The following is a 14,003-nucleotide window of genomic DNA, read 5'->3' on the forward strand; positions in this document are numbered from 1 at the left end:
ATCTGCACTACAAATACAGCTAAAGTCTTGTAGTGGCCTCGTTTTTTCAGTGTTATGAAGGTGGCTTAAGCTTTCAGCAGATGCAGCCCACCCTCAGTTGGGCTACTTCAAGGATCCCTGTCATTACTATAGCAGCCATTTAATTGGAGAAACCATTAGGACAGATGTGAAGAATAATGTATTGAAAGTTGAAATACATGTAATTTCTAGATTATAACCACCCTTTGTGGAATTTTCCCAGCACACAATGGTTAAGAATGGTTTCAGAGTAGCAGCCGTGTTAGTCTGTATGCACAAAAAGAAAAAAGGAGGACTTGTGGCACCTTAGAGACTAAAATTTATTTGAGCATAAGCTTTTGTGAGCTACAGCTCACTTCATCAGATGTATTCGATGAAGTGAGCTGTAGCTCACAAAAGCTTATGCTCAAATAAATTTGTTAGTCTCTAAGGTACTCCTTTTCTTTTTAAATGTTAAGAATGAATCTCTTTTAAAACATGCCAGGGGATCTTTAATGCCAGGAGGACCTCATGTTTAAGCTTTATTTCAAACTATAACCTCTTGTGCAGTCTACCATGATGCATGGGTTTAAACACTAGTTTAACAGAAAGAATATCACCACCATCTCTTACTGGAGCACCTGGTTTCGTTTTTCCTTGGAAATCTCCCATGCAACTACTGACTCTGTTTTCTAAATTAAGCACCAAGGCTAAAGTTGCTCTAAGAGTCTTTGTCATGGTTTTTATGGAACTGACTGTAGGGTGAAGAAACAAGGTTAGAGCCTATGAGTAGATGGTACTTGTACTTGTCTCCAATTCACAGATGCACCCAGTAAAATTGTCAGTTGCCGAAGAAAGCATGTCCCTTTCTTTAAAGGCAAAACAAGGCAAGGGAAAGGAGGTGATTTGAGGGTTAGAGCAGTTTTACTTTGTACACATTTCACTATCAGTTGGTTGACTGTACAGCTCAAGAGCACTCCCATTCCACTTCAGATTTTCTTTTCACAGCAGAGAAGGAAAGATTGAGACAATATCACTGTATTTTTGTTAATTCACTATAAAAACTTTATTTTCAATTGTAAACTTCTTGGTTTTAAAGGCTCTTCCAAAGCAAACAAAGAATATTTGAATATTTACAATTGGGATCCTACCTTCCTGGAGCAGCCTTAGAAAGGAAATTAAAATTTAACTCACAAGAAGCTATATAGTTTGGTGCCAAACCTCAAAAATATATATTTGAATTGTTAAAGTGTCAAGTTGCCTACTTACAGGCAATTAAAAACATTCTGTAAAAGTTTAATTTCAGAATTTGCTTACTGTACATGTTATAGTTTCAAACATTTAAAAGCTCTATTGGTGGTGGCTTTATAGGAATCTTTCCTAGTGTAAACTTCTTTGCTTCAAACTGCTTCAACTCTTCAGGTGACAGATCAGTCTTTGGTGTGAATAACTTATCTGAGGTAACAATGCTTGTGGCTGCAGGAGGTGCTGGTGCTACATTATATCCAAAGGCACTAACAGACTGTCCAAATAAAGAGTTACCTGATTCTGAGGCAGGGGCAGCAACTGCTGCATTAGCAGCTCCAAAGGCTGGAAGTGAGGTTGTGCTTGACAAGTTTAGAGCAGAGGAACTGCCAAACCCTGAAAATCCAGAAGCTCCAAAACCACCCACAGTTTCAGGCTTTTTAAATGAAAAAGAGGCTGCAGATGAAGCTGGTTGGCTGCCAAAGGCAATGGAAGGGGCTGATCTTGAGGAAGATGTCACACCCAAAGCTGAAGGGTCTGGAACCATAGAAGAGCTTCCAAATGCAGTGGTGCTTGCAGAGGATGCACTGACAAGTTCAGTATTTGATTTAAAGGAGGAATTGCTGGCACTCCTATTGCTGCTGCTGCTGCTGCTGCTGCTGAGTGGAAAGCCTGCAATTATAAAACACACATACGGAAACTTTTAGAACAGGCACACTTGCAATATTAAAACACTTACCAGAATACTGCAGAAGAACAAAGGCAATATTTAACAGCTAGCTATTAATATAGAAAACTTACTTGATGATCCAAAGGTTGATGTTTGTTGTCCACCAAATCCAAAGGCAGGCAATGGTTGATTAACCACATTTTTCAGTTCAGATACCTTTTCAAAAAAAGTAAAATGTGAATCCTACATTTACAAGTGAGAAAATGTGTCTTTATAGAAAGATTTATAACTAATATAAATTCCTCTGATAATTAAGTCATTGAAGTCAAAACTAGTTTCAACTGAAGAAGTTAATTGGCATGGTTCTTTTAAATAGGTTGTCATATCATGCCAAGCCTAAAAATATTGTGTGGCATGGGTGGAGCGTGACACTGTTTTCAAATCCAGACCACCACCTTCTTTCTCTCTTACCCTCCATCTGTTCTGTCATTCTTCACCCTCCCCTGACCCCCACATATGTTCCCAAAGCATTATTCAAGACCTGACTCCAGACCACTATCAGCATGCCTCTCTGGTTGCTACTTGGCCAGGCCCTTTGACATGGATACCCCTGCATGGCAGTAATATGGAAGATAAACACCACAGTTGAGATTTTCAAAGTACTGCAGAGGTTTTAGCCACATATCTTCTATTAAAATTGCCAAAGCTAGACAGCAAATATTTTCAAGTCTTGGCTATTTAGTGCCAAGCAAGACCATTCTAAATGAGTGCAAAGTACTTGTTCTTAAATAATAAATGTTGAAATTTTCAGAGCCAAGGAGGGGGATTTAGAATTTAATGTAAATAGAAGATGGAAGGCTAAATCCTATGACTATATTATCTATATTTTCTACACATGGAACGCTACACTAAGATCAATTCATGAGGTCGGCAAATACGGATTCCATTTCTTCACCCATATTATGTCCTAGAAATTGGTTCATTAACGATCATTGTCAAAGCAACTAACTTTGGTATGTGTAGCATACTTTGGCATGATGTGTCTAACACACTATCTTGAATCCAAGTTAAACATTCCTGTTTAAAATTAGGGGGAGGAGAACATATATTTTACTTTTCAGTAACACTCACCAATGCTGCTTTGGTAGATGTATTTAGAGTCTTCAGCTCAAGCAATCTATTTCTCCATCGGTTTACTAATTGCTGGACTGAATTTATCTAAAAAGGGGAGAAAAAAAAGACAAAAAGGACATTAAGTCTGTGTCAATGATGCAAATAAGAAATGGCAATATTGAGTAATTTCATGATTCAACTGAAAAGACACAGCTTTCTCAAATTATGATAGGACAACCCAACTAGCCCAAAAGAAGTAAGATACCTACCCCTTCCCAAAACCTCCACGCTACAAATTTGAGCAGGGGAAGTATAAGTCTGAAACTCAAGATTCCTTCAACTTTCTTTACACACTTGCTCTCAGACCAAGCATATTACTTTGTAGGCATATGAACCATGAGAAACTGCAGGACACTTCCTCTAATCCAAGTTTAACCAATTAGTAGTATTAATAGAGGAATTCCAAATTCCAGCTCTACAAGAATAAAACTCTTCAATCCTTGTTTTATTGCTGGTATAGTTGACATTGTATGTGCTGAATCATGAAGTTAAAGTACCAAGAGTTGACCTAAGGCTCCTGTTGCTTTCTAGCAAAAACACCTCCTTTTCTCTCAGAACAATTTAGCACTATCACTCCATACTTACCAATTAAGGACTTAAATTCACTAATATAATCAATTCCCTTAAAGTGCAGAGTGGATTACTACACACAATTCTGTAGTGATTGCTAAAGTACAGTAAATTAAACTTTTAATAGAAAAAGGTATTTAGTAATAATTATCTAATGTTTTAATCACATCACAATATTGTGTATATCACTATTCCACATTAGTATAATTATTAACAAATGTGAAAGCACATCTATTTAAGTAGCTATAGCTTAACTTTCCGTAAAAAAACCTAACAATCTCAAAATAAGAAAAGCCTTTTGATCTGCCAGCATCCTGTGAAAGTGGAATGTTTAATCTTTTACTAAAATCTTTGCACACTTTCAAAGGGTCTCATCATCATAAACACCACAAACATCAGCAATTCTATTCAGCATGGTCACATGCTGGAAGATCATATTGTCTGACATCAGCTCTTATAAGACACAGACTGGGAAATTCCTAGTTTATATTTTGACTCAGTTTATGAATGAAACACGATTTGGATGAGAATATCTCATGGAAGGACTATATAAGGTAAATAATTATGACATATTGACAACTTCATGAACTTGCATTCAAATATTCAGTGATGCTCTCCTACAAATCTTGAAATCAGTTAATACACTATCTACCACCATAAAGTTTGATTATAGCTTACTAAATATTAAAGGTTTTACAAAAACTTCAGTATAGCAGCAATACAAGATACTAAAAAAACATGCAAAGGTGATCAAAATAAATGTACATTTAAACCTTTTTTTTTCCCTTAAAGGTGAAACATTTATAGATTAGAAAGTTATATTTGGAAGGCTTACTTCAGAGATTTGAGAAAGCAACCGTTCCACCTTTGACAAAAACATATAGTATCAATATCTTTAAAGGGTTATACTTTTTGTTTTCATATGATTCAGCCTTCTCTAATCACTTCTGCTACTTTAATATCTTCACTGGCTTGTTTGACGAATACTAAACAATGTTTCTGGTGGGACAAAATTTTCTCCTGCCTCCCAAGAAGTAGTGTGCATGCTAAATGTTAAATGCTGGTGCTTCCTGTTAATGTTAAGTGCTTCCTGTGTCCAATAAGACTAGTGACATTAACAAATTCTTGCTGAAATGCTGTCCCAAGGGGAAGAAAAATTGTGCAACATCAATCAGATTAGGCCTGGGCATCCAAATCATGATATTCCAGAATAAAACAGTTTGCTTTTATAATCCCATCATATTGGATTCTGGACTGCAGCAATATCCAAAATGTACTTAAACGAAGATAATTAACTTGAAATCTAGTCAATTACAAAAGGTTTGAAGAAAGGTAGTTTCAATGTCAGTAATCTGTGGGTTTAGGACAACATTCTTCTATTTTTAAAAAACGTTTTCAGTTCCCTGTGTGTGAAATATCCACACAAACAGGAAATCTTGTTATTGATTATCACAAACTGTTAATTGCACAAAATTTAAAAAAAAAAATTTTCCTTTAATCTGAGTTAACACTAGGTGTTACTTGGGGCAATATGTCCAATACTTTCAAAGAGAAATTTGACTTTGGATGTCGTTAGGGTGCTATAAAATGAATTTCTTGCAATAGTGTAATTTGCAGTTTCTGAACTGAGAAAGAAAGAACAGAGGAAAACAAATTTAAAAATAACATGCTTGAATTATTGAGGGTGTTATAAACAGTTATACTATTAACCATACTACTGCAATTGATTTTAGTTTAACAAGCAAGACTGGTGGTAAAAGACAGATAGATTGACCCTATACCCCTCTGTTCTTTCCAATGGACACATTTTTCTGACTGGAGACAGAGACTAAGGCGAGGTTTACTTGTGGAATTTTTGCTGCTATAGTAATGTCAGTCAGGGATTTAATTTATTTTTAAAAACAAACAACCAAAGCCCTAGCGTAGATGCAGTTATACCAGTACCAGATGCTTTTGCTGATATAGCTTACTTCATTTGAGAAACTGTTATTAGCTATACTGGAAAAGTACTTGTTTGCCAGTATAAGCTGTATCTACATAAGGAGGCATTGCTGATATAGCTGTAGAAAACAAAAAGACAAAACACTGTCAGCAGTATAGAGGAAGACTTTTTGAATAAGAGATGAGGAAAAAACTGCTTACAAGAAGGGAGTCTTCACAGTGCCGTACGTTTGTAATACAGATAAACTAACTTGTTAGTGTCTGAGAAATTTGACTGAGTCATCCTTTAGGCATTTGTACATTGGGTAACTTGTATTATGAAAGGACACGGATGAAACTTTAATCTGACTGGTGCAGGTGGTACAAAGCCCATATAATTAGCTCAAATACACACTTTTTTGACTTTGTCCTCTTCTTCACCAGCAAGATCACTGTACCACTTCATAGTACACATCATTTTATAAAACTAAATTATTATTATTATTATTAAGTGCATGATTAGGGATTCAGGTGGCTGTTTTCCTCCAAAGGAAATCTGAGCTGCTGACACTGCAAGAGAGGGTGACTGTAGCAGATCAAATTAAGTGTAGTGACTGCATTCAGGGTAGGCCTACCACCACCTATTATTTTCCTTTGCAGTTTTTCTATTTCCTCACATCTGTCAAGCAGCCCAATTCCCACTATGAGACTCCAGTGTCAAATTGTCTCCATTGCCAGGCTGGTTCCCTTGATACTTACATGGCTTTAGGGACAGCAAGGACATCAAATTAAAATGAATAGCTGTTTAACTGTACTGGTACAAATCCTCTGCTCTAAAGGGTAAACTTTAAACAATACATGGAGTTTATCTTCATTGTGCCCTATGCTCTGCCACATCAATATCAAATTACCCAGCAGCAGAGACATTAGTGTCAAGCTCTCAGGCCATGAGTCAAGCAGTTACACAAATAGTACAGAGAATATTCTAAGGGCTAGCAGAGAAGAAGCTTGGGGAGTAAGGATAAGTGTGAACAGAGGAAAATCTAGGCAAAGAGCAGCCCCTACATTTAATTATGTGGGATTAGCTAAAGGCCCTCTCCCATTGCTTCTCATAGAGCAGCAGCATTAACAAAGCAAGTGCTCAGCACGTTAGGAAATCAAACACTTTTTTTAAGCTGCCTAATTTTAGGCACCCAGGTGTGACAGTTTTGGCCAATGTTCTCAGTGAAATTATTAACCGAAATTGGAAAGTATGCTCAGTATAAATAAAAACAGCCAATTCACTGAGAGTGTATTTTGGCATTCTGAAAATTCTTTGGAATTTGTTACACAAATCAAATGAGCCACCACTGTATAGTTATTAAAAGTAGCACTATTCTGAAGTGCGTATGTTACATCAGAAAAGTTTACAATATTTTTAAAAAGCTTACATAGTTCTGAATATTATTGTTTGTTCTGCAGTTATAGTATTCAAGATGCAACTCTTCTGGTGAGAAGTCTGGAAAACCTGCAGGGAAAGGAACAATCAAAATCCTCGGAGAAAGATATATTGTTTGAGAGCACTTTTATGAAGCTACAATAGATAGGCCTTGCTGCAACATCCATAATAAGGCAGTTACAGTATGGTTGAAAAGATGCAAAAATTGGGACTTGGTCCTGCTCTGAGCAGGGGGTTGGACTAGAGGACCTCCTGAGGTCCCTTCCAACCTGATATTCTACGATTTTATGCAAAGGTCACTTGTAATAGAACCTCAAGGTTGCACATGCCAAAAATGAGGCACCATATCACTATCGTTTAATTTTTGTTGCATCACAAGTTAAGTCTAGATCCTGCAAGATCTCCACATGGGTGGAACAAGTGGAAGGTTTGAGGCTTTAGCTTTAGGGGAAGAGCTTTTGTCTTGTGCATTTCTGCAAAGCAACTGGCACTCTTTTGGACCCTAAAATAAATATAATGCAATACCTTGAGAGAAAACAACAAGGAGTCCTTGGGGCACCTTAGAAATAAGGTGCCCCAAGGACTCCTCATTGTTTTTGCTGATACAGACTAACACAGCTACCACTCTGAAACCTGTCACCTTGAGAGAAACATTCTTGGTAATAAGTGTATGATGACACTAGGGAAGTTACTACCTGAGACGTTAGGCTTTTCTTTCATAGGTGAGTAACAGGAGAACATCCACTGTCCTGAAGATTCCCACATTTCCATGTCCTTTATTATGCCTTCACTAGAAAAATTATACCAAAACAAAGAAAAAAACTGAATAAATCAGACTAATTATTTGATAAAAAAACCAAAAAGGTATTTCAAAATAGTTCAGGGCCAGATTCTCATACACTCCCTCACTGAGCAGCACCGTACTCCATGAGCAGTCTCTCTGACTTTAATGGAGTAAGCATTTCCACATCCTAGTAGTAAAGCTGAACCACAGAAGTTAATGGTTTACACATGTTGAAGTAAAGCACTCCTCACCATGAACAGTGGGAGAACTGGGCCCTCAGTGAACAACTGTGATAACTTATAGGAATGGGTGATTTTTAAATGTTTTGTTAAAGTATATAATTGCATAATGAATTAAGCAAGTTGGAAAAAGATTGGCAGCCTGAAGTGCATACTTCCCGTTAAATGATTCCCTCTGAGGGCTGCAGATCATTATCTCAACATTCCTATTCGAGAAACCTTGAAAATTACAAAGGTAATTCTACAAAAATAAGCTAATATGTATAGCAACAAAAAGTAAAATGCAGAAAGACTGACTAGAGGAAAGACTGACTAGTCCATATACTGTAGAAGTAATGAAATAATAGGGATAGAGGACAATTAACTGAAATAAAACAACATGGAAGGAGAACATTTAGAAACAGAATACTGAAGAGAGCAAAAGCAAGAATACCGTACTGTGTAGAGTGAAGATCACTAAGTATTTGAAATTTGCTTTTATTATTCTGGGTTTTTTGTAATAAAAATACATTCATATGAGGTAACCAAAATTTAGGTAAATATTAGCTTTTAAGGATTTTTAAAAAATGTCTTCATCCTACTCTAGAAAAGTGACCTGCAAAGGGGAAAAAAAATTATATTATATAGTTTTTGCCCTTCTTAATGTATAAAGAATGTCTGATTTCCCCCCCACTCCCCCTTAAGAAGTGGGAGGAAGTTTTTACTTGTTATCTCCTTAAGTGTCAGGAAAGTCAAGACAAATCTTTCCTCGGTTGTTGGAGAACTTTTTGAATGACTGAAATGCATATTGGGAGCTCTCAGCCCTTAACTAACAGGACTGGCACATCAAAATCTTAAAGGAAGTGTTCCCCTAGACCTAAGTACATTAAAACTTTTTCAGAACACCTGTTTAACTAAAAAGAAAATAAAAGCCACTTTTGGCCTCAACCAGTACCTCAATTCCTTAATATCCAAGATATAAAAATCCTACCAGTACTCCAGTCATCCAATATCCAAAACCTGACTCTTTTTGGTTCAAAAAAGTGGGGGTGGGGGGGTGGGAAATAAGCAGGTTTTTTGTTTTTGTTTTTAAATAAAAGACTTCCAAAACCTTCCAGGTGTCCTTTATGGATGAGAATAAAGCAAAAACAGGGGGAAAAAAAGATACAAGCCCAATTTTTCCCCTTTGCAGATCATCTTTAAAGAGAAATGCAAGTTATTAAAACAGCAATTTAAATTTATAAAGGTGCATTTTAATGTAAGGTTCACTGAGGTTTTACGTCCAGCTCTATTGAAGTCCCATGAAAATAATTTCACTACAAACACACTTCTTTATTACCCCCTAGTGAAGACATTCATATTAACAAATGATCTATAATGTATAATATTTATGCATTAGAAGAAGCCTCTTTAGACTTCATTATCAGGAAATTACATAATACACACAAGTGCCTCCATACAAATCTACACTTTTAAAATTCATTTTTCTAAATACTTATTAGATGCTCAAAGACAGAACAAGGACTTACAGAAGCTTCTCCTCTTCATCTTTGTAGCTACTGCCAATACTTTGCTCAGAGCTTAATGCAGAGAATCTGTTTTGAGAAAATCCTGAACTTTTATTGCCACTGCCTGGTGCACCATAGTCACAAGAGGGTCCAAAAAATGCCTTTCCATCATCTCTGCTGCCACCCCATGTAGTGGGTTTAGAAAAGTTAGAAGGTTGGACAACGTTGGTGTATCTCTGGTTATAGGCACCCCACCCTCCTCTGCCAGTACCTTACAATGAAAAAGAAAAAAATAATAATTAAATATTCTTTCACATTTTACACAGTTTCCTCACTACTGTGAATGAAGTAAACCAAGCCCAGCTGTACATGGTAGCACTGAAAAGTACAACAGAGCATGAAGACAATCAATTTCTCAGACAGTCAACATTTTGAGAGTTGTGTTTAATGTGATCAAAGTTTATTTTGTTTAAAGATGTGACAAACTAAGAGCCCAGGCCTGCACATGTAAGCAACTGTAATCATGTGAGCAGTCTCAATGAAGTGAATGGGACTATTTATGCACGTTTGCAGAGTGGGGTCGTATTGGAAAAACCTGGGAGGTGGGCAAGCGCAAGCCCACCCACTGCTAAAGGCCCCTCCCCCAGCCTAAGCGGGAGGGACCAGTGGACCCAGGGACCAACTGATTGCAGGCTGCAGAGTGGAGTCTTGAGGTATCCCATTCATATCTCAAAACCTTTCAAAAGGTCAAAACCAAAGTAAAATAAACCATAAGGGAAAGCAATAAAAACTAAAAACAAAATCACACATACACCAATATGACATACGATTGTTAGTGCAAGTAACACTTAAGATTACTGTATCTGAAAGATTACAAAAAAATTTCACTATTCTTTTTTCAGTTTATTTTGCCCCTTTGACAACACTTTGTGATAGGCTTCCATTTAGGCCCCAATCCTGAAAGATGATCTGTGTAGCTGCACCCCTGGCCCTGCCAAGTCAAGTCCACATGTTCAGCTTAGAAGATTGTGAAATCTCTCACAAGCAGTGTGAAAATGAGGGCCTCAGAGTAATATGGACAGAAACATTAAAAAAAAACCCACAAGGGAACATGTGACTGTAAGCTACAAACATTTGCTGGGAGATTCAGGGGCAGACAAGCACCTGAAACAACTTAACATATTTTTTGAAACAGATCAGATTCCAAGTTGGCAGCACCCCTTACAAATCAAACATTAATGATATATTTAACAAGGCTTGGGTGCTTGGAAGTTCCCTTTCAAACTATCCACTTTAGAAATAACAAATCACAGCACTGTGATGTGTGTGTGTTCTGTCTATGGAAGAAATAAGGAAAAACCATATCTGTGCAGTGGGAATTAGGGAAGGTTTCTCTCCAGTGTACCTGTATCTCTTCTCCCTTAATACTGTGTCAGAATCCTATTAGTATACCAGTCATCCAGTAATCAAGAATGGAGAAGTCTTTTTGGTTTGAAAACAAAAGATTTTCTGAAAATACCCTCCAGAAACTTTCAAACCTTGCTTATGTTTCAGAATAAACCAAAATGCATCTAGATGGGCTAAAGTTTCTAATAAGAAAAAAGTCAACTTTTTGTTTTACAAATATTACTAGCCCCAAACTATTAATCGTTTACAATAAACCCAACATGAGCTATGTGAAATAGTGACCAATGGCAAGGATGACAGTGAAAGATAATTCATAGTACAATTCCACAAGTAACATTTATTTAAAAAAAAAAAAAGTAAAATACTGAATGTTTGATATTGAGTAAAAGAAAAGGAGTACTTGTGGCACCTTAGAGACTAAAACTTATTTGAGCATAAGCTTTCATGAGCTACAGCTCTCACGAAAGCTTATGCTCAAATAAATTTGTTAGTCTGTAAGGTGCCACAAGTACTCCTTTTCTTTTTGCAGATACAGACTAACACGGCGGCTACTCTGAAACCTATTAAATAAAGTTTTCCTATTTGAACTAACAGTTATTTAACCCTTTAAACTACTCGTTCCTGAGAAAGCCTACAGCATCTGAAGCACCTAAATTCTGTATTTATATGTGGTGCAACACAATTTGTTTCTTTCAGAATCCACTGGTTAAGGAGTTGGAAAGAGTCGCCCTCTACCAGCCTCCTGTTCATTAAGGAGGGAGGAGAGTTCAAGATGCCAGTTGTCCGGGATTACACATTACGCCACCGCAGTAAGCACTCTGAAACAGCCGGTGCTAACAGCAGCACCAGTGGTTACATTGTTACAGCATAGAAGAGAGACAAAAACGTCTTAGCATTCTTACACTAATTAGGTCTCTACACAGATGACAAGACGATCTAGCATTGCAATAGTAAACGTTAAGAGAGGAGTTTTGGCAGGATATAAATCTACACGCGTTAGGGCAGAAGCCAACCTCTAAATCGGGGGGGGGGGAGGGAGCAAGAGAAGAGAGAGCAGTCAGGAAGAACCGTCTCTGGGCGCAGGTTATCCCATGCCCGCGGCAAGGCTCCTCGCAAGCTGTCCCCCGTTGGACGGGTCAGACCTGAGCTCCAGTTAACAGGGCAGGTCCGGTAACTACTTCTCCTGACAGCGCCCAGGGACCCCAGCCATGGATCAGGGCCCCCGGCGCTCGGCGCTGTGCAGACGCAGGGCAGTGAGCCGCGCGGGGCTAGATTTGTCGGGGGGGAGGGGGTGAACTGGCACAAGCCCCATGTGGGGAGGCAGTTAGGGACCTAGACGTTTGGCCATTGAAACCGCAGCGCGAAGCGGGCCGCTGGGACCCGGCCGGCTCCCCACAGGCCCCGACAGATTCAGCCGCTTCAAACCCGGGGCTCGGAGCCCTCACCCGCCGGCTCCCCGCCCGCAGAGATCGGGGGGGGGGGGGGAGCCGATCGCCGCGGGCGCCAGGTCCCAGCAGCGCGGCCGGAGCCCGTAGGCGGAGGAGAAGAGACGCGGGTACCCTGGGAGGGCGGCGCGGCCGGGCCCGAGCGGCCCCCGCCGCGGGGATGTTCGTTCCAGCACCTCTCGCCGAAGCGGCAGCGGCCCTGCAGGAAGAAGTGGCAGATAGTCATTGTGGTTGTCAGGCGCCCCCTGCTGCGTCATAACAACCCGCCGGCACAGCTAACGGCACGGGTTTACAGAGCCGCCCACTACCATCACGTGACGGGGCCCACAGCCGCCTCACCGCAGGACATTACGGCGCTTCTTAATGACGTAGGACCTCACCCCCAATGCCAGAGGGGCCGTAAGAAGAAGGCGGGACCCGACTTTCAGCGGTTGTGGAGAAAACGGCCAGGTACGCGGCGTAAGAGCAGCAGAGTTGTTGCTCCGCCCCTTACTCCTGTTTAGCGTAACAGCCAATCAAAGGGCCTTAGCCTGCCTCAATCTATTACCTGCACGTGCGCTCATCCCCACCCGCCGTTCCTCCCTTAATCGCCTCACCCCGCCCCCCTCCAAGCCCCGAGCCCGTTCCATTGCCCGCCTGTGCCCGGAGCGGCCGGTGGCGCTGAGTTCCCGCCACGGCCCGTCCTGGCTAGAGCGCGCCCAGCACTGCAGCGCAAGGGGGAGACCGTGAGTTGCACCGTGCCCCACACAGCCACCCCCCCCTCGGGAACTAGACCCTAACTCCCAGCCACATCTCTCCCCTGCCCCACAGACTGTGCCCCACTTCGGCAAAATGCGCTCCTTAGGGAGGGGTAGCCTTCAAAACGTTAGAGAACAGGTTTAGAACAATTCTCTTTTACCCTATCCAGCTGCTAGGCCAGCTCCATTTTAATCAAACATAATTTTAAATAATCCTACATTATTACAAGTTATGTAAAAAGTCAAAATAATATTTTTAAATTGCCAGATAAACTATCAAATTATCTTGATTGCAGGATCACTCCTGCTTCACAGCTGCATCACCAAGGCCACATCTAAACTGGCAAAGTTATAGCGCCGCTCAGAGAGCACTGAAGGGAAACCTCTGTTGTGTGTTCATAGCGTCAGCTGCCTGCGCAATACCGTGTTCACACTTGCAGCGGTATTTGGAAAGGTGCACTCTGGGCAGTTACCCCACAGAGCACCTCTTTCTTTTCTGCTGCTAAGACTTGTGGGAAGGCAGAGAGGGTCACGCCCCATCCTGGATCCTGTCCCAATGACCCGCGATGCATTGCTTTGCACCCCAGAAATCCGTGCTTCAGCCCACATTTGGCACACTCAACAGTTTGCGTACTGTGGACCCTGCCTCTTCAGGCTGCAGGAACGGATCTCAAACTGCTGACACGTATGCTGCTCGCTCTGATCAACACGTTGTGAGTGGCAATGGAGTTATTCGTTAAACCTCAAAGTCAAGAGGAATGCGACATTGATCTCGCCATGCATAGTAGCTACAACACGAAATTGCGTGTGGCATTCACAGAGGTGCTGACCACAGTGGAATGCTGCTTTTGGGCTCGGGAAACAAGCACTGAGTGGTGGGATGACTAGCAC

At 40.2% G+C, this 14,003-nt stretch overlaps 1 protein-coding gene across 1 annotated transcript; it reads right to left on the bottom strand.

The window, feature by feature from the left end:
* Positions 1-1,038: 1,038 nt before the first annotated feature.
* Positions 1,039-12,642, bottom strand: NUP42 (nucleoporin 42). The gene is made up of 7 exons (XM_077811381.1): positions 12,490-12,642; positions 9,545-9,794; positions 7,709-7,803; positions 7,006-7,082; positions 3,044-3,130; positions 2,044-2,128; positions 1,039-1,914 (listed from the first exon to the last, which is right to left on the bottom strand). The coding sequence occupies exons 1-7, from the start codon at positions 12,599-12,601 to the stop codon at positions 1,331-1,333; spliced, it is 1,290 nt and encodes a 429-aa protein (XP_077667507.1). The 5' UTR covers positions 12,602-12,642; the 3' UTR covers positions 1,039-1,330.
* Between the last annotated feature and the right edge of the window lie 1,361 nt (positions 12,643-14,003).

Source organism: Eretmochelys imbricata, chromosome 2, assembly GCF_965152235.1.
Source record: "Eretmochelys imbricata isolate rEreImb1 chromosome 2, rEreImb1.hap1, whole genome shotgun sequence".
In the NCBI taxonomy this organism is placed as follows: Eukaryota; Metazoa; Chordata; order Testudines; family Cheloniidae; genus Eretmochelys; species Eretmochelys imbricata.

Coding starts and splice junctions, on each gene's coding strand:
- NUP42 (XM_077811381.1), bottom strand. CDS start 12,601: ATGACTATCTGCCACTTCTTCCTGCAGGGCCGCTGCCGCTTCGGCGAG. Junction 7,804..9,544: donor GATGAAGAGGAGAAGCTTCT/GTAAGTCCTTGT, acceptor TAATTTTTCTAG/TGAAGGCATAATAAAGGACA. Junction 1,915..2,043: donor ATCAACCTTTGGATCATCAA/GTAAGTTTTCTA, acceptor TTATAATTGCAG/GCTTTCCACTCAGCAGCAGC.